This window comes from Amblyomma maculatum, chromosome 3 (genome assembly GCF_055883805.1).
Source record: "Amblyomma maculatum isolate TAMU_Amacu chromosome 3, ASM5588380v1, whole genome shotgun sequence".
NCBI lineage: Eukaryota > Metazoa > Arthropoda > Arachnida > Ixodida > Ixodidae > Amblyomma > Amblyomma maculatum.
Window position 1 is genome coordinate 131,842,103 of NC_139346.1, and position 19,985 is coordinate 131,862,087.

The 19,985-nt window shown below is 45.3% G+C and overlaps 2 protein-coding genes across 2 annotated transcripts in view; one reads left to right on the forward strand and one right to left on the reverse strand.

The window, feature by feature from the left end:
• The window catches only part of LOC146196047 (SEC14-like protein 2), a 76,357-nt gene extending 74,288 nt beyond the window's left edge, over positions 1–2,069 (forward strand). The window contains exon 12 of the mRNA XM_084598053.1: positions 1–2,069. This exon is cut by the window's left edge and continues 7 nt beyond it. Coding sequence (XP_084454179.1) covers positions 1–94 — 94 coding nt within the window. The 3' untranslated portion in view covers positions 95–2,069.
• A 3,944-nt stretch (positions 2,070–6,013) lies between these two features.
• LOC146196048 (TWiK family of potassium channels protein 7-like) overlaps positions 6,014–19,985 on the reverse strand; it is a 96,690-nt gene continuing 82,718 nt past the window's right edge. Inside the window, exons 2-4 of the mRNA XM_084596324.1 lie at positions 12,367–12,554; positions 10,344–10,598; positions 6,014–6,373 (exon numbers count right to left, since the gene is read on the reverse strand). Coding sequence (XP_084452450.1) covers positions 6,014–6,373; positions 10,344–10,598; positions 12,367–12,554 — 803 coding nt within the window. The remainder of the gene's footprint in view (positions 6,374–10,343; positions 10,599–12,366; positions 12,555–19,985) is intronic.

The window sequence follows — 19,985 nt, forward strand, 5'->3', positions numbered from 1 at the left end:
CAAGTTCGACAACACGTTCAGCGCCTACCGCAGCAAGAAGCTTACCTACACCGTCCGAGTGGTGCCACCCACCATCAGTGACGACGCGGCATGACGTCATTCGCATACTTTGCCATCGCCGCCGAAGAAAGTATAAGGCAGCAGCGTTTGATCGCTCTCTCACACCATGCCCAAAATGCGTCGACTGCGTGTGATTCGCTGCTGCCTCCCTAAACATAGCGGCTGCCCCAAGGGTTGAGCAGCCGGAGCTCTTAGAAAGGACTGCGAAATTCCCCCTACGTCTCAAAATTGGGCGATTTCATCGCTGCAGTGTTTGAAAGTTTTTCGACTGAAGCGTCAACTATAGGATTACAGTGGACTGCTCAACGCAACTCTGAAGTTGCAGGACACCGCCAATAGCCCATAGGCCACAGCTCATTATGCGGCGACGTCGTCTGTTAGCTCCCCAAACGCTACCCGAAAGAGGAGCCTAGATTTAGCGCCGCAGTTTCGCACCTCTTGTGATTGCAGAACTACCTATATCAAGATGAAGGTATGCTGATTGCACAATGCGGCTCCTCGACCGCACAAGCGAGGTTCAGGTTTCAGTGTTCTTAATTTTGTTGTTCTCTTTCACACCATGTATAACTTGACAAGGCGAAGGAACCTGTGCACGGACTAGAGCGACAAATCCAGTTCTTTGAGCCCTGCACTGTTTCGATACATCGGTCGTTATGTTCTCACAAGTGCAATATGCACGAGGCGCGTAACGTTGTCCAGTCTATTCTCGACGTCAACGTTTTCTAAACACGACTTCAGTGACCAACCTCTTTTTTGTGTATTTACTCTGTCCAAGAAGGAATGTTGACGACGAAAAGTGGTTTACGGAGATCGTGCGCAGCTCACTTCAACTGCACTTGGTTCTTAGGTGGCGCAAATGTTTATTGTTGCAATTTTTTTTAAACTGCTGCAGAGATCGGCTAGTGTGCTCAAATAGAAGATGCTCACTGTGTTACTTTCTTTTTTGCACCGACCTGCGTATGCATACGTGTAAAATGTGTTTTGTGTCCTTCTTTGTTGAGAGCACTTGTAAAGTATATAAATGGTCGTTATAGCAGGCTGTCGTTGTAAAATGCATTACATAAGGACTTAGTTAATCGTGCTGAAAGCAGACGTTTTCATAATAACACGTCCAACCACGCATCGCAATCGCACATGCGTTGATTATCGACGACTCCCTGCGCCAATAGTATATATGGTTCAAATTTCGGAAGCTATCCATTATTTAACAGCGCGAAAAAAAAAAAAACAGGATGTTAGCACACACAACAACACGAGCGCTGAATTTCGTGCTGTTAAATAATGGATAACAACCAAATCTCCCAGCTTCCTGTTCTCAGGAAGATAATCAACCACCGGAAGTACTTTTGTGCTATCAAGACCATCTATTTATTTTAATCGCCGTGCTACATGCGCCTTATCTTGATAGTACCGCAGACGACACACCGCTTTTGATGTATTTGTAGATTCCTCGAACGCTGTTGTCATTCCGATTTTTCTTCTACACCTGCACCACCTCGACTATATGTTCGGGTAGGTACTGAATGTTTGTTTTAATGCACTTCCTTCGTGCAAGCGCCCAGTCATTGACGCACTTGTCTCTGGCAACAAGTTATATGTACAGAACCACTCTCAATTTGTGACCTTTAGTTGTTTATATAAGTTTATCGCGCACCTGGTGCTTTGTTGAAAATGTGTTTGGGTACTTGTAGCACAGTTGCCGCTTTAGCGTATCTTTATACCTTACCACTGGGTGGTACACGTCTGTGGAGTACAGAAGGTTACCTGTGATAAGTGCAGCAGAGGAATACCTAGCTGTTTCACCTCTTATGTAAACGCAAAGGCCGAAAAATAGTTACAGAATCCAGTGGTACCTCTGCACAGCCGAAATCGCCGTCGGCGCATAAATGCATTTTCCAGGCCACCTTTGCCAAGAGCGCTTTGTCTACGCTGTCAAGATACCAGACTTTCAACGGAGCGTCACTGTGCGATGTATACTCTTTATTGTTGGCAATAAAACACGAGTAATGTTGGATTTCAAGCTCGTGGACATTAATAGGCTTCGCTACTAGAAACTGCGTTGGTTTGTTTTTCTGCTTTTAAGTGGGCTGGGATGTTTTGCCTTTATGAAACAACCATGAGTTCAATTCTAGCCCCCCCCCCCCCCTCCCGAAAAAGAAGGTTATTGTTTGTTTTAGGTAATAAGCAAAACTGTGGTCGGATCGTCAATACTTTTTCCTAGGAATGTTGATCTGATGCGGTCCTTGGCTGCCATGGCAAGTAACGAGCAGAGCTGGCTCACGGGGATGCTGGTGTTTGTGAAGCTCCCTAGCATTTCAGGGTAAGCACTGTCGTCATGAAGAAATCGACCATAATAGGAAGCATCATGGCTTCAGGTAACGGGAAAACATTTCCATGAACATATCACTCCAAGCTGGCTGAAGGTACGGTGAGTATGTTAACTGCGTTTCAAAGAAAAAAACATTGCAACCTCCCACTGAACTGAGACTTCAAATTCAGGTCAGAATGTCCATCTAAGGTACCTAACTTTCTCGCCAGAACACGAGCATAGCTACGCGCAGGCACAAAAATATCAGCAGCGCTTGACCTTACCAGTCTGCATCGTGAACATCCCGCATAACTTCAGAGGTAAAAATTACAAGGGTTCAGCGCTGCTGAACCAAACATTGAATGAAAGCATTAGCTGCGGGTGACCGAGCGTTCTTCATCCCGGCCTCGGCGGCCGCTTTTCGATGGAGGCGAAAAGCAAGGTGCCCGTGTGCTGTGCGATGTCAGTGCACGTTAAAGAACCCCAGGTAGTCGAAATTTCCGGAGTCCTCCACTACGGCGTCTCTCATAGCCTGAGTCGCTTTGGGACGTTAAACCCCAAAACCAACCAAACCAACCATCTTTTTCTTCTTCCTCAGCCCACATATAAAGCCCCGCTTTAACCAACCCATATGAACGTGTCTTAGTGGCCTATAGGGGTAACGTGAATGCCAGGTTCCTAGCAGGCTGATTCTGACATAACCATCCCATGTGAAACGAGAGACCCAAGTTGGCAGCTCCCGCCGACCGCTTGAGTTGGTAGCCCAGCTCCCACCATAGTGTCACGTGGGGTGTGACGTCACGTGCGTAAGACGTGGCTACCTGCCACGCTACGCTGAAGGCTCGAAACCTAGAGTAGTATTGTTTTCGCAATAATAAATTGTGAGGTACATTTAAGCTCCGTCTTTAAAGGTATGACGCTACAGCGTTGATGGTTACCCTCTGCGGCTGCCCTTGCGTATCTTGGTGCGTGTACATGCATTTTGCTACTCTCTTAACCATAAATCAGTTCATCTAGTTATCTCCCACATATTCATCAGCATACCGCGTTATCTGAACGTCAACCCGACATAGATATAAAACCTGGAGTTAAACCAAGCCGTCCGAATGTCTTAGTGGACTAGGAGTAGTGCATCTGAATCGCAGTCCAGTGATGGCTGTGGGTTTCACTGATATCTCAGAGGAAAAGTGCGACTTGCCAACTTATTGCCATGTGGGCTCCTGACGTTACATATCTCGCCAACCAATAAGTGCCCTGCCTTTAACATGTAGTTACCACCTGCCAGAGGCATGTTTCTGGCAATTCGGTCACAACAATGCCGCCGTCGGCTTTTTTGAAAAAACAGATGAGGCCTTTAACTCTATTGGTTAATCTTGAACTAGTTGGTATAGTCACTTCTTGAGGCTCTTCGAGCGAATAGTGCAGACTTTGCTAGAAAAGCAAAAAGAAGGCTTGTTGGGCTTGTTGGTTCATGATTAGAATAAAAATATTCGTTATTCATGACAGAGGGGAAAGTTGCTTGAGTGAACCATCTCTTCACTTATCGAAGAAAGAAATAGCCTTTTTAGATATTGACAAATTATACCAGCAACAATTTTGCAATATTCTTCTGCTTCCTTTCCGTACTTGTATTCTTGCACGAAATGCACTGAGTTGTAAGTCAGCGCTCGTGTCTGTGCTTCTTTTCTGCCGTCCCGTGGTTTCGCGCTGTTTTTATTCTAATTATGCTAGAACTAATTCATAATAATTGGTTTATCAGAAAAGAGGTATGTAGTATCTGTCACTCGGCTCATTGACGCTATTTGCTTTAGGTTTGGTTTATGGGAATCAACATTCCAAACCGACTCAGGCTATATGAAGGATAGTTGTACCACCTGCTGTTCTTTTAAGCGTACTGGCATCGCAGAGTACATGGGCGCCTTGCGTTTCGCCTCCAACGAAATGCGGTCGAGATCGAGCCCGGATCGCCTGTCTCAGTAGTCGAGCGCCCTGACCCACAACGGCAGGGCTCGTAAAGTATGCGTCTCGTAAGATATCGCCATGCCAATAAGCCCAGTTTTATGTCTTTGGACGCGCAATCCTTGTACACAGAGCCGTTTTCCTGATTATAAAGCAGGCCCTGTACTGCAGTTCCTTACATATACATTGCTGTGGGAGAAATTGTGACGGGGCACAATTTCTCCCACAGCAATGTACATACAGGACATATAAAACACTGCTTCAACCACTAATAGTTTACCGTGAAGGTTTTTAACCTTTTGGCTGTGACAAAAGCTCACCCAGAAAGAATCGGTATCCAAAACTGTCAACGCTGTCAAAAGTAATATCAGGTAATAGCTTCCACCGAATGAAATCAGTGCGAGGTGATAAGCAAGCACTGACGACTAAATGTGCTACTGCACGCGTACGACAGGCTTGATTCAAAACAGTTAAACGAAGGTGGTGATGCATCAAATATACGAATAGGCTAGTGCGCCTATACTGGTTTATGTGCTCGCTTTGATGTTTAGCCTCCAGGCGAGCAATGCGTGGCCAGCAGTTCCCTCAGGCAGATAAATAAAGAATATAGAGACCGATCTTGGAGGGCGCTTCTTTATTTTATTTTTTTATAACACATTACTACAAACTTTCATATCGCTTTCCTCGAAACTTGGTGCGCAGCAAGAGCAAGTCGTTCCGGGGAAATGACGTCGTTTAGAAAAGTGCGGTAAATACGTTCCTATGTGAATGCTCTCAAGATGACAGAAGACTGTTATCTTGGGGAGGCGTAGAATTGCTGCTAAATAAGAGAAATTCATGTGTCCTAAACGTGCTTTGGCGGTAGTGTGCCGGCAGTCATCACAGTCCTTACTTCCTAGAACGTAGCGTTCTGCAGGGGTAGCGTAATATATGGAATCTTCTCTCTCCTCGTCGTGGTCACTCAATGGGAAATTACCGTATTTATATAGCGGTCCTATCAAGCAGACAAGAGGAAGCAGTTCTTTCATTTAACAGCCTTTTTGTCCCTTTGTCGCGGAACAGCGAAACAACTCAAAGCTGCCCATTGACGGCAGTTGGCTAATATTCACAACCTCTGCGCCGCAGAAATCGATATTCGCCCCGGTTTTCGTTACAGGATGTTAAGCGACAAACGTTGTCACGCTTGATAGAGTTTGCTACTTCATCGTAACTGGTGGAAACCAGCTCCATTCTTCCTAGCAAAAATATTTTCGCGCAACTTCTAAACATGAAAAGGTAAAATTGAGTCCAATAGTGTAAATATTTACGTTGATTCGTGGAGACATTAACAAGCAGCGACTGTAGTATCGTTTTTCAAGCAATTGACATTACAGGGCACAAAGGTATACCTTGTGCCCTCACTTTCTCTAAAACTGAGGATACACTGTTAGCAAATAATAAAATAAGCAAGCAATATGAAGTCGTTCTGGTTCTTTAAGTCTTGAAATAAAAACATAGATCATTGCCACTTTTGGATACCGCGAACAGCGTCGATACATATATGCATACGCCCTGCAGCGGGTCGCGAGTATTAGGGCGTCCACGCTTGAAACCACCAGTCAGGCAAACGTTCGCAGTCATTTTTCGCTCTTTCCTTTCGATGCTTATTTGAATCAGTAAGCCCACCTGTAGCCCTGCAGGGGCAGGCTAGGACGCCGTGGACGGTTCGTCTGAGGAGGCGAGAGCCTTGAGCGCGCGCACCAGGTCCTTGCATTTGAGCACCACCTCCTCCTGGACGAGGCTGAAGGCCATGGCGATGATAGCCAGGCCAAAGACCAGATAGAAGCAGCAGATGATGAGTTTCGCCTGCCCGCTGCCAGATGTGGCACCCTGCTCGAGCAAGTGCGAGCCTGGCACGATGTCGCCGAACCCGATGGTGCTGAGCGTGATGAAGCTGAAGTAAGCGCCGTCCAGGAAGCTCCAGTCCTCCCACACCGAGAACAGCGTGGCGCCGAAACAGATGTAGCCGCACACCAGCAGCAGCACCAGATACACAGGGATGCGCTCCTGTGCGAATCAAGGAAAGAACGCGATTAAGAAGCGTAGGTTGTGGCAGTGTTGGATGGCGCGGTCGGGTGGGGGACATATATTCTTGTACAGACAGCTATAAACCAACTAGCGAAAAAAACAAATGTCATTTTTAGAAGTACATGTAGCTAGGTGTGTTGGTTCACATTCAGGAAGATACAGGAGTGCGAAAAAGGAAAACGAGCGTAGAAAAGGAACAAGATGAGGCGGTTTCAAGTTGTAGCACTCGTCCTGCTCCCCTTCTACGTCCTTGTACCTTTTTGGCGCTCCTGTATCTCCCATTTCTCATTTTACACGCTGCTAAGTCAGTCCTTTAGCGACCAGTTGTTTCAACGACCACAGAAGCCCGAATTTTTAAACTTACGTGCATGATGTCGCTAATCACAAGCAGATTTCTGCTCTTCGAGACACGGTGGTTCCTTCTTATACTTTATGCTTTTTGCTTGCTGGCAGTATAACCCGCTTGCTCCGTTCCCTTGAAAGATATGGTGAGAACTGCCCACCTGTCCACCCACATTCAATGTTCAGACGCAGTCAAGTTTAGGGTTTTAGCTTGTGTGCTTTTTCCAGGAACATATGTCCGAGTGCTCCTTGCTTATTGTTGAGTTGTACAGCGCGCAACGCGATGCACGACAACGTAGAAAGGATCTCAACGTTTATTCGGTTCTAACTGACAACCTTTAACGAACAAGCTTAAGGTTTGTGCAAGCAGTATGTTTCAGTGCACATTCCGCGTTACAGCAAATGCTCACGCTCTTCTGCAACGGACGCCTCAGATGACTCCTGGTTAAGTAGCGCGGAATGTTGGGGCATCATAAATTTCATGAGTTCTGCGGAATAATCGCAATGTCACAATACCAGATAACCTGCGTATGCGATTTTCGCAGCACGTACGGGACTACAACGCCTAGCGGAAGCCACTCTAGTGTCTTTTGAACGAAGTTGCTGTAGGTTACCAGTTCAGTTCAGTTCAGTCTTTGATTCGTGTCCGACTCTTCGTGACTCTATGGGCCATATCACGCCACGCTTTCCGGTCTCTCACTATCTTCTTAACATCACATAACTTCATCTGCAGCGCCTCGAGGATGCCATCTAACCATCGCGTTCGCTGCCTACCCCTTCTCCGGCGACCCTCAACCTTTCCCAACATCAAATCCTTCTCCAGCGACTCCTCTTTTCTCATCAAATGACCAAAGTAGCTGAGCTTTAACTTTAGAATTTGACACTTTGTAGGTTACCAACTGCGCGTAATTGCTTTGCGGCTTTGCCAGACTTCGACATTCAACACCGCTCTCATAGCAATAGCCCCACTCTCTCCAACATACTCCTCTTACTACACAGTCTCTTCGTCTGCTTTGCTTCAATAACTAATGATACAGGAAAAGAGAGCCGCAGAAGCAGACTGCATAATTTGTCCAGTGGATGATGATTTCTTTTTCAATCATTATCATTACGATTCCCAAGATCGCCGCGATTAATCAATCTATAGTCTGTTTCAACATTATCATTCCGAACGTCTACAGGCGACGTGTGGAGGAAGTGCGAGATTTCGCAGCACGTGCTTACGAGGCTAGGAGATAATATCCCGCCCCCTAACGCAACCACTGCAGCCCAGGCACATTATGAGCAAGACCCGCCTGTATGCTTTCAGTTCACGCTCAGTTTCGCAAGTCCAGGGCGCTTGCCATACCTGTACACCTGTAAGCAACATGATGCAACAACTCTTCTCCTCTGCCATGCACGGCGGAGAGCATTTGAAAATAACGCGGAAAGTCTAACCTGTGCCAGTTATGAACGTTTCGTAGTGCGCGAAAATTATCGAACAGCAGTAAATCCAATTCGTCTTCGTCTCGATAGCAAAGTAATTGATTCAGACGTTGGACTATTTTCTCATTCTATTCTGGCCACGCAATAAAATTACTAACGTTGCACGCTAGTGTAGCAGTGCGCTTCGCTTTTCTGTTGGAGGTACTGAATTCACAAAACCGTTGCCATGGAAGGACTTTTCGGAAATGGGCGCCAAGCAAGCACGATGAGGAACCAATATACGCTATGCAAGCCATTTCAATGCACGAAACGCTTTGCTCATGTGGTCTCTGTTTCTTCCAGCCATCTTGGTTTAGGCCATCTTGGATGTGCATGTGACAGTGGAGACTATTCTAAGCTCAACGACCCTAGAAACACTTTTTAGAACGTAGAGAATAGTCAATGTCAATATATCTTGTTCGCTTTTCCCACAGTCATCCTCGCTCACTACAACCTCTTGGATGGAAATAACCAATCATCACATTTTTCATATTTTCTCGAAGCTCGCACTTTCTCCAATCATCGATATCGCAATTCAGGTGTGCACCTGAAATCGGGGAACTGCCCTACTCTCCTTTTTTTCACAACCGCGTCTACAAAAGTTGCCAGAAGTTAATGAAAGAATGCTTTATTGGTTACAGCTGAGGTGGCAGACATGGGCTATAATGGCTATCGGTCTACGACTTGCGAGCTTGTTTAATGGTTAACAGGCAAAGTTGTGTCCTTCACTCATCATCTTCATCAACCTGATTATACCTCATGTAAAGCAGAAGCATTTCCCATATCAATTAACCCGGTGCTCTGCTATCTGTATCCGCATGATCCCCGCTAACACCCTAATCTTATCCGCGACCCATCTCATGTTCTGCGCCTATGCTGGGCTTGCTTTCCCTTAAAATCCAGTCTGATACCCTTAACGACCATCCGCTCTCTTGCCTTCGTGTACGTCCTGTCCTTGCCTATTTCCTCTTGATTTAGACTATAATGTCTTCAACTCGCATTTGTTCCCTGCGTGTTTTCGGTCTCTTAACGCTACAAGCACCATTTTTCGTTGGTGCGTTTTCCTTCATTAAGTTAAACTCTTTTCGTTAGCCTCCATGTTTCTTCCCCATGTTTGAGTACAAGTAAAATACAATCTACTACTTTACTTAGAAAGGTAGGCTTGAAAATCACTCAGAAGTAGAAAGGTAGGCTTGAAAATCAATATGCAGAAGACTAAGGTAATGTTCAACAGCCTCGGGAAGGAACAGCAGTTTACATTAGGTAGCGAAATACTGGAAGTAGTAGGCGAATATGTCTACTTAGGACAGGTAGTAACCGCAGATCCGAATCATGAAAAGGAAATAACAAGAAGAATAAGGTTGGGATGGAGCGCATTTGGCAAGCACTCGCAGATTATGACTAGCAGCTTACCGGTATCGCTCAAGAGGAAAGTATACAACAGTTGCATCTTGCCTGTACTCACCTATGGGGTTGAAACGTGGAGGCTAACCAAGAGAGTTCTACTTAAGTTGAGGACAACCCAGAGGGCTATGGAACGAAAAATGGTAGGGGTAACATTAAGAGATAGAAAGCGTGCAGAGTGGGTCAGAGAAATAACTCAAGTTACCGACATTCTAGTGGAAATTAAGAAGAAATGGACGTGGGCAGGACATGTAGTGCGAAGAGAGGATAACCGATGGTCGCTGAGGGTAACAAACTGGATTCCAAGGGAAGGAAAGCGTAGCAGGGGGCGGCAGAAAGTTAGGTGGGCGGATGAAATTAAGAAGTTCGCAGGGGTCAAGTGGATGCAGCTAGCACAGAACCGGGTTAAGTGGAGAAATATGGGAGAGGCCTTCGCCCTGCAGTGGGTATAATCAGGCTGATGATGATGAAAATACAATCGTTATGTACTTTCACCTTGAACGTTAATGGCAACTGCTACTCATGGTCGGAGAGTGCATGCCGAATGCTCCTCATACCGATGCGATACTTCTAGTTCCCTCTCTTAGCCCGGATTTGCGAGTGCTACCTGTCCTAAGTATAGACGTATTCCCTTACCGTCATTAATTCGATCCAACCTTAATATTCCGACTCATTCAGTACACATAATGTAGCTGAGTGTATGCAGAATTGGATCTGCGAACTGCGGCCATGTGCCCACCTGGGAGATGGGCGTCGACTCTTTGGGGGACTTCTTTGCGGCAAGTTCCGCCGCCGGCGAGGGCGGCGACGCAGAACCCTTCTCGGGGCTCGGCGGAGGCGACAGCTCGGGCGGTCGGCCGCTTTTTTCCGTCAGCGGACCCGTGGCGCTGCCGTTGTCGCTGCTCTTGGACACCGAGTTGGCCACTGTCACCACGGTTTCCAGCACCTCGGCCGGGATCTGGGGCTGAGTCTTGTTGTTCGCCGAGGACTGTATCTGAGGGCGAGAGCACAATAGTTTCGCAGCTTTTAGGAAAATGAGCAGACAAAGCACCTGGCGGATATTGCGTCCAAAACTACAACTTTAGCCGTAATTAAGGCATGTGAAGTGTGTCCCCACGCCCTCCTAATCATTTTTTAACGGTCGGCACTACACAGGAGGAATACATGATAAAATACTAGAATAACCGGGCAGTCGACACGAATATGTCACTGATAAAACCGGCATCAACGGGGACGGGTTTTAGAAAGAATAGCCAAAATGACGCATTGGTAAGATATATACTGCGCCAAAAAACCTCCTATCCTGGAAGCGTGCTCAACAAATAAGGCATGCAATAAGGATGAAAAAATAAAAATTTTTCCTACTTGAATTGAAAGCATGTGGAACAGGCCCATTAAGCATCCTCATTCTTTCCCTCCCATTTACTTCAATATATCCGCTCTTGCGGTATTGCGGCAAATTCTGCGGTTTCTAGTTTTCACATTGCACCCGGCAGACGACGACGAAGATTGGCGTCCGTGTGCTGTGCGACGTCAGTGCACGATAAAGAACCCCAAAAGAACCCCAAGTGGTCAAAATTTCCGAAGTCCTCCACTACGGCGTCTCTCATAGCCTGAGTCCCACAAACCAAACCAAACGACGACGAAGATGCACGATAGCAAGAGCCGAATACTTACGAATACAAAGATCTCCGTGTGTTATCGAAGCTGCTCGCAGCTCACGCGATCTTCGCTAGTGTAAATAATAGTAATATATTCTTTGCCACAACGACATTTTCGTCGCCTGCTTCTAAAACGCTTGAAAATTTGAAATCTTTTTAAAATGCCGAAATTCAGAACATGGTACTTCTTAACAAACGAAGCAAAATTAACTGCTGGCGATTCATCAATGTCTTGCCGTCTTCTTCAGAAAAAATGACGACTATTTCCAAACTCCATCGGTAGCGCCAATCATAAAATGGTTCCCACATAAGTTCAAGTTAAGTTTACAATCAACAAGTAAATATTTAGGTTGAGAACTGATTACTGAAATATTACCTTAAGCACGTAACCCATCTTCAAAATCACAGTAGAAACCGCTAAAAACTCATAAACTTCGTTATAAGCGCCACTAAGTAGGCTTATCTAATTGGAGACTAACCAACACTTCCAGGAAACCCATGCGTCCACTGCATATTACGCATGTTTCATGGCCCTTTGATGCCCGTATGAGTGCGACTACTCCATAAAGGCGTGCTCTATACATCGAATGATAGCATCATGCCGACAATTTGTGAGAAAGGCGTGGTGGGGTTTAACTTCACGAAGCGGCCCATGCTATCAGGGACGCGATAGGAGAGAACTCCGGACTGCTCTCAACCCCGTGGGGATCGCTAACACACTGACATCACACACCACACGGTAGCCTTTCCGCCTCGAACGACATCGCGGCTGGATTTTCGGAGAGTAGAAGCGATAAGGAACCCAGTCGAAAAAAAGTACAGTGGATTTGCTGTGGTCGCCACAGAATTTCTTCGCGGTTTTTGACAGTGTACCTGTCGCGACAGCAGAAACGTCTGCAGTAACACTACAAATTTGTTTAGTTACAACAGGAAAGTACTACAAAACTAAACTATAGAAAAGTACGACAGAAAGGACTGCAGGTCTATAGAAAAGTATTACAAAAGTACAGAAAATTATGACGTTTACGGCAGAACTACAGAATATTTTGTGGTATTTTTGACACAGTTCAGTAGCTTTTTCCGCTGGGAACGCTGGCTTACCTTTGCGGCCGCGGCGTCGGCCCTGCGACACAGCAAGCAGCAGACGTGCGCGTAAAAGAACTTGAAGCTGTGGGCCAGGATGTTGCCGATGTTGGACAGGCAGAGCAACATCAGCGGTATGCCCACGATGGCGTATAGAATGGTCACCACCTTTCCAGGCGCCGTCTTGGGCGCGATGTTGCCGTACCCTGCACGCGTCAAGAAGCAAAAGTTAAGATAAATAAACAAATTCCGTTTGTTACTCGGAGAGGTAGGACAGTTGCGCTGGAAAAAAAAAAAACAGACTCGTTGCCAATTAAGGACTTGTGCCCTCTGTATTTCGGTGTATAGGGTTCCTTCCGTCTGCAGCTCCTCTATTTCTAAGCTCCGATGCTGCTATAATAATCACAATCATCAATGCTGCCCAGCCACCACTATCCAGGTAGCGTTACTGATACTTCCGTTTCAATTTCGCTCGCGTTTATGTTGTTTTGCTGTGCCACTAGCACTTACGATCGTGCTAACGCTCCGACGCTTGAGCATCGCTCGTTATTTTCAGTCCAGCATCACACCCGAAGAACACCCTTATCCGTCCCAAGCGACTAAGTACAATCACTTAAGAGACTAAATATCTTTAGCGATTTGTGGGGCCAGCTGCACTATAGCTCCTACAATGTATTATCATGTGGGACTGACGACATATGGGAAAGAATGCAGCAGACGACAAAAGCGAAAGCTGCATGTTCCTGTCATTGTCAAGTAAATGCAGCGCAAGGATCACGCTCCCAATGGAAGGCGATCAACGAAAGAACGAAAACTGTGCGCGTGATTCTAGTCAGAACGTGGCTATAGGGGGCAACTAATAATCAAGTATCAAACTCTCCAAAAAGTTCGTTTCGCAGATGCGTTTCCTTTGAGTGAGCTTTTTTCCACCAAGAAATAAAGAGCTCGGTGACGGCGGTGGCAGCAGTGACGCCAAAACTTAGCAACGAGGTACCACAAATGCGATCTATTTAGGCATGACGGAGAAGTTTTGCACAGCACGTGTGTACACTAAATATGGTTGTATTTCTTGCATGTGATGGCGATTTCGTACATATTCAGGATAATATATGGAGCTTTCGTAAGCGAACAATTTGATGCCACGTATTTGGCTCTGGTATAAATAATACTTTTATAAAGAAGACATTTAAGAAAGTTTGTAAAGTAAGTAGTTTAGTATATACTCACAATAACATCCACTCGGTAGCTTAGTATGAGCGATAGCACACGAGATAGTGAAAGAGCCAGGAAGATGGAGAAAAAAAAAAGATTCAAGGGAAACACGAAGAAAACAAAATTTCGGCCCAGTATGGAGGCTGCGCTTAAATAGCGTTAACCCTGTCACGATCTTGAATGCTGAAGTAAAAATCTCGTAAACCGCGAATATTGGGGAGGCACACATTGTCGAATTTAGGTTCACAGCTGACACCACCAAAACAGTGAAGCCACCAACCATTTCTTCATATGTTCTCAAGCTTAAGCAGGCTTTTCCACATCCGTGTCAGTGATGCTAGCTTCTTTCATGGAAGATTTTAATCACATATTTCTCTCTGTTAATCTGGCCTGAAGTTCATCTTGCTTTTTTTTTTTTTTCATTAAAGGCGCCCAGTGTCTAAATTACCGATGCTAGCCATTCACATCCTAACGACGGCTCGTCTACATCGACTAGCGCGACGTAAACGACTATCAAAACTACAGCCGAGACTGTCCAGTGCGATCAAACATAACCAGTGTGTTAGTATTAGTATGACCAGCTGAGGCACCAGCAAATATTCCAAGAAAGGTTCCCTGCCCTTATTACTGTTAGAAAATAAAACACATTCTTTAGAAAGACTAATTATAAAAAAATCAGCTGCCTAGTACTAATCCTCAATACTCTCATGGGAAAAGGTGCCGCGAATTCCGCGAACTGTTTAAATCTTTATTTGTTCCTGTTCGCGGCAATATGACGTCTACCGCTTGTTTATGTCGGCCCACTACGAGAGAAAAAAAAATATGATCGACTTCTAATCTTCTTTAAGAGTATGACGCCATACCGCAGGATATATACGAGCCAATATATAAGGCACCGCTTTAACCAAGCCGTATAAACGTACCTGCGTGGCCTAGGGATAACGTGAATGCAAAGAGTTTTGGCAGGCTGATTCTGATATCACCCTCCCATATGAAAGGAGAGGCAGCTCCTTCCAAACGTAATGTCAGGAATCCCTACGTCCAGTTAGTGCGCAGCCATGTCAGCTTCCAGCTACCACATGCCAGCGCAACAACGCTCGTTATTTTTTGCTCGTAACGCCAACGCCGTCGACGCCGGATTTTCGGGGAGCGGAGCTTTTAACGCAATCGCATAAAAGCCCAACGCACTCATATATGCTTGCTTGCTCCAATTTTTGCCAAAACTCACGTGAGTACCGTTTTTTTCCCTCAAACCAACTGGTCCGCTTGAACCGAGTAATTTCATGACAACATTCCAAACTTTATTTTGTAAACTTTAAGCGATGCACAAGCGTGATCTGCGCTTCGTCTTTTTTTTTTTTTTTTTTTGCGCTACATTCACTTCTTGTGTCATTATTTATTTTTTTCTGTGCTCATTTTTTGTTTCATGAAAGCCTCCTGCTTAGTCCAACGTGTTGACCTGCAGCATAACTAGATAACAATTCAGTATACAAGTTTGTCAGGAAGTTTGTAAGGTACACACGTTGTACAAGCGAGTGCCTTGTACTTTCTATATTCATGCTCGTTTGTTTGTTTTTTTGTTTTGTTTTTTGTCGCGTTTTGTTGTGAGGAAAACATTTCTGGCAAACGTTTGGCCTGAAAAGCAATCAAAAGCAAATGCTTCGTGAGTTACGCGTATTATTTTCTCTTTCATGCCAGAGTCCTTGCCTGAGAAAACTGATGCCCGAGCTGAGACGTCGCGACGTTGAAAGCTCTGCCCGCCCGCGAATTATGGCGCTTCATGTCACACAAACTTTATCCCGCCAAAAATGGCGAAGGACGGTGACAGTTCAGTGTGAGTTCCCAAAAGTCACCACCACCCCAACGACGACGTCGATGCGTCATCCACCACTTCAAGCACTTCGCCTGCCAACATAGAAGCTTTCGAGAGGGCGATATAGGCTCTTGGAGACCCGCGTGGGCCTACAGAAACAGCTCTAAGCCGACCAAAAAGCATTCTGTCCCTTCAAAAACGGCAGCGCTGGCAGCGCTCTGGCTTGGCTTGACGCGGCGAGGAAAAGCATTTTTCAATCATTTCAGCCAACGTTTACGTTGTTTCCAGCAGCCTAGCAGCAGTGCCCTTTCACGAAGCCTGCAGGTCCACTTCCGACTTCTCTCCCGCGTGTTATTCTCCCTGCGTTGTCACCCTTTTACTTTTCTGTCCCCCTCTCTCTCTCTTGTTGGCCTTTCTTCGCAAACTCGCTTTCAGACTTCTTTTTCCTTTCCTTTATTATTTCCGAATATATAGCGCGCTAAACAGGCGGTGACGTAACTTCCTCTGTGTATACAGCCAAACTGCTAAGTGGGCCAAGCGCGTCAAAATCGCACCTAACACTTTCTCCGCTCCCTTTGAACGCCGCAGCAGCCGGTTTCGACAGACCGAGATGACCTGAACCGCATGTGGCAAAACGTTCCGTGGCAAAGTGGGTGGCGCAATGAAAGCGAGTTACCGCTGCTAGACTCGAATGAAACTCTGAAACCACGTGTTGCCATGTAAGGCAAACTTTCTCGTGAGCGGTGCCAAGCCGGCATTGGTATTCGTCAACTCTAGATGGCGGTTTGAACTTCTCACCTCCTCTTATACTGTTTTTAGAATCCTGATCCGTTCCTTCGTCTATTCCTTCTATAAGCGTCGCACCCGCAATTCTATATCATTGCTACATGCCGACCAAATAAATCTGTCAAGAAGCTCTTTGCAAGCCGGCCTTTGACCCATTGCATTCAAACCATCCTCAACCACAAAAGCTCTCAATGCTCCTGGCGAGTCTGGTCCATAATCGTCTTGATCTTTTTTTTTTTTTTTTCTGTAATCTCACCTGCCCACGACGTGGAACAATAAAGTTCTGAGTAACTCAAGCAAGGAGATTGGTTCTTTGTAATACGATCCTCAGCCCAGGTAAATATATTGTGATATTTTGAGCCTGCGAGCTACAATGCGCTTAGTAGCATTAAAAATGTCTGGACAACCTAGCTTTTATACGCGGACTCTTAATTTTTATTTTGGCGGCAAGAAAGATTAAAGAGAGAGCCTACCGGCTCTCGGAGGAGCTTTCTCAAAGCGAAAGCAAGACTCGGGCCACGCCTGGAGTGGAAGTATCGATTTAATGCAGAATCGCTCAGTACTGTTACCCCATATACCAGGACGAGGCAATACTATTACTCGCAGCAATATGGAGCACATAGTAGTTGTGTCAGAGGGTGTTTGCGTCCACATTTGGCTTGCATGCGCGTTTGAAACCAGTACACCAAGAATGCTATAAATGGACAGGACGAAGCGCAAGCTGACAACTGTTTATAAGATCTCATTCGGCCTTTGTACGTACGCTCTAGTCGAAAGGTTCACTTCTACCACCGGCCATAAAGCATCGGTATCCTGTTCTGAACTCTGCAAGAAAGTAAGAAGGTAATCCATGTTTCTCCTTCTTATCATTTTCATTATAACTAATAAAAATAAATTTGCTAGTAATGGCAGGGAAGGACACCGAATAACTTTTCTTACTGAGTTTTCGAGGCAACGAATGTCGCGCTGATGATTTACAGTAAGGGCGCTTTGCCCTTTCTTTTTTCTAGCCGAGAAATACGTTCTATGATAGCTGTAATGCGTTCATTTGCCTAGGTCGACCCTTAACCATGGATATGAGGAATACATGACCCCGGTTATGATGAAGATGCACGCATACCACGTGACCTCGCACATAATGAACGTGTGACATCTGTTTAACCAGGATACATGCATAACGCGTGATCTCGGATATAACGAACACGTAACCTCGATTATAATGAATATGCATTCATACCACGTGACTTCGAATATACCGAACACGCAACCTTTGTAACCCAACCCAACCCAACCCAACCCAACCTAACCCAACCTAACCTAACCTAACCTAACCTAACCTAACCTAACCTAACCTAACCCAACCCAACCCAACCCAACCCAACCCAACCCAACCCAACCCAACTGAAGGTGCATCGAAGATGCATGGTCGTGCAATCAGCGATAAAGCATACCCCGAGTTAACGCTCGATATCCATGTTCGACAACTTTGAGCTGTTCAATTTTTGTTTCTATTCCCGATCTCAGATTTAACAATACCTTAAAGTTTGCAATCATGAAATTATTTAGAAAGTAGCCAACTTTTTTTACTATGTTTCAGGCACGTAAGTCTTTGTTATGGCGGCCGCTAGTAAGGAAAGTAGGAGAACATGTAGCGCAGCATAGAGAATTGATAATTTTATTTTCTTTGTTATTTAATTCTCAAGCCGGAGCAATCACAATCACTTCTCAAAGTAATGTTTCAATTCAGCCAGTCATACGAGTACGCTACAGACTGCCGACTCGGTAAAGTTATGTAATATCCCTTATGTTACACCGCCAAAATTGGCTGTATTAATTATATTAAAGTGATGTTAGTACTGATGATTTCAATTTGTGATGAGAAGCAGGAAATTTTCCCACATTGGAAAGCGAACCCATTTTAGTATTCCTAATTGTGTATGCGTTCCTAACTATGCAATGTGAATGCAATCGCATGCTCTTGCTTCTTGAGGAAGAACTAAAAATTTCACTGAGTTGCGAACATGAACAAAAATTGCATAGGAAAAAAATATACAAACAAAAACTGTCGCTTCTTCAAAGTATCTTTCTTTGCAGTCATTTGGAACAAAGTTCGCAGCAGATGTTTCCAAAGTTTCGACACAATGCAGCGAGCAGCTCTGAGAGCACGTCGTAAACTAGGAGAGCGCCGTAAGACCTAGGAGTTACAAAGAGGACGATGGCTTCTTTGATGCTGCAGTCACTTTTTATGCTTTATTTTTGCTTTCAGCCAGTGCCCCTCGCTCCCCCGGTTTCGTACAAGAGAGCGTTCTAGAGAGCCAAGCGAGTTGCGAAGCCAAAAATTCTTTTCTCTTCATGGCAATGTCGTTCGCGTTCGTCGCCACGTACCAAACAAGACAAAAAAAAAGTGAGCATCTAATGCCAGATGATGACACGCAGAAAGCGTGGCGAAAGCATGCCTAGCAGGAAACAATGTCTATTGTTAGTCCCTTACACGCCAGAAACGAAGCGTTCTTCAGAACATCATCTATATATGTGCGTCACCCCCCCCCCCCCCCCCCCCAATTTTTTTGTCCATTCTTGTAAGCCCCCATAAAAGCGAGAGAGCTGCTACCACAAAGCTCGTTGCGTAACGCTGCTATATTAGTGTATCTCGATTGTTATAATACGTTCTTATAAACATTTGGTCTTCCTTCTATTATCGTTGAGATAATGACACGATGTAAAACAATAGACCAATATTTTCTTTCGTGCGAATAATTTGTGCTCTGAGCGACATCCTGAGCCAACAGCTTTAATGTGTTCTCTCTCAAGCCTTCCACTAAGACTGATGGGGCGAGGAGTGCAGCCGAACCGTGAAACCGCAACGGCCGAGCCACTGCCGACAGCTAGCCTTCTCATATTGCAGCTTCTTCTATCTTCGTGACATAATAAAACTAAAAAAGGCGTTATGACACTTCGACAGAGGGCCTCGCGACGCTGCCACGCTGCCGTAACGCCGCATCCAAAGTTGACTATTTTAAATGCATATTTCTTGTTTTTCCTTCCAAGAGAAGATAAATAAACGCAGGCATACTTCGGCGGAATAAGAAGAGAAGCTGCGGCCGCTAGAAGAAAAACAGTCACCACGGTGTGACTCTTCGGTGTTGGGGATACCAATAAATCTGAAGGGAGAAGAAGAAGAGGAGGTAGGGACGCAAATTTTAGCGCACCGCACTGAACTTTTACGTGTCAAATCAAATGTGCATTTAACTGTTAATACAGCGCCGCGATAGTGCAGAGGCTTGGTGGTCGTTCTGCCGAGTGCTAAGTCGTTGAATCGAATCCCGGCCGCGGTGACAGCATTTCAAAGGACGCGAAATCTGAAAGGTGTGTTGTGCGATGCAACGTCTAGTAATGTTGGTGCGATGCGAGTGTATTAAACATACCCCGGTGATCGAAATAAACCTGCCGCCCTCGAATAGGGAGTCCCTGAAATACCAGTATAGGTTGCTTCGGGAAGTCAAACCAGCCGTAACATGACTGTCATACAGCAGGGCAGGGCAAGATACTTCAAAAAAGTATCTTCGATACCGATACTCGATACTTCGAAAAATTGTATTTGCGATACCGATACAAGATACCGAAGCGAAATCGATTTACGATAGAGATACTAGATACAGTATCTTTGATACTTCGATAGATCTCTGAAATCCGAATGGCATAAAGGCGGTAATATTATTAGCGAAGCTGAAAAATTTTACCATGCTTTCTAGAACTTTCAGTGGTAATTATATATTGCAGTTTTTGTTTCTCTGAAAGGGCGTAAAGAAATTCGACAGCACGGATT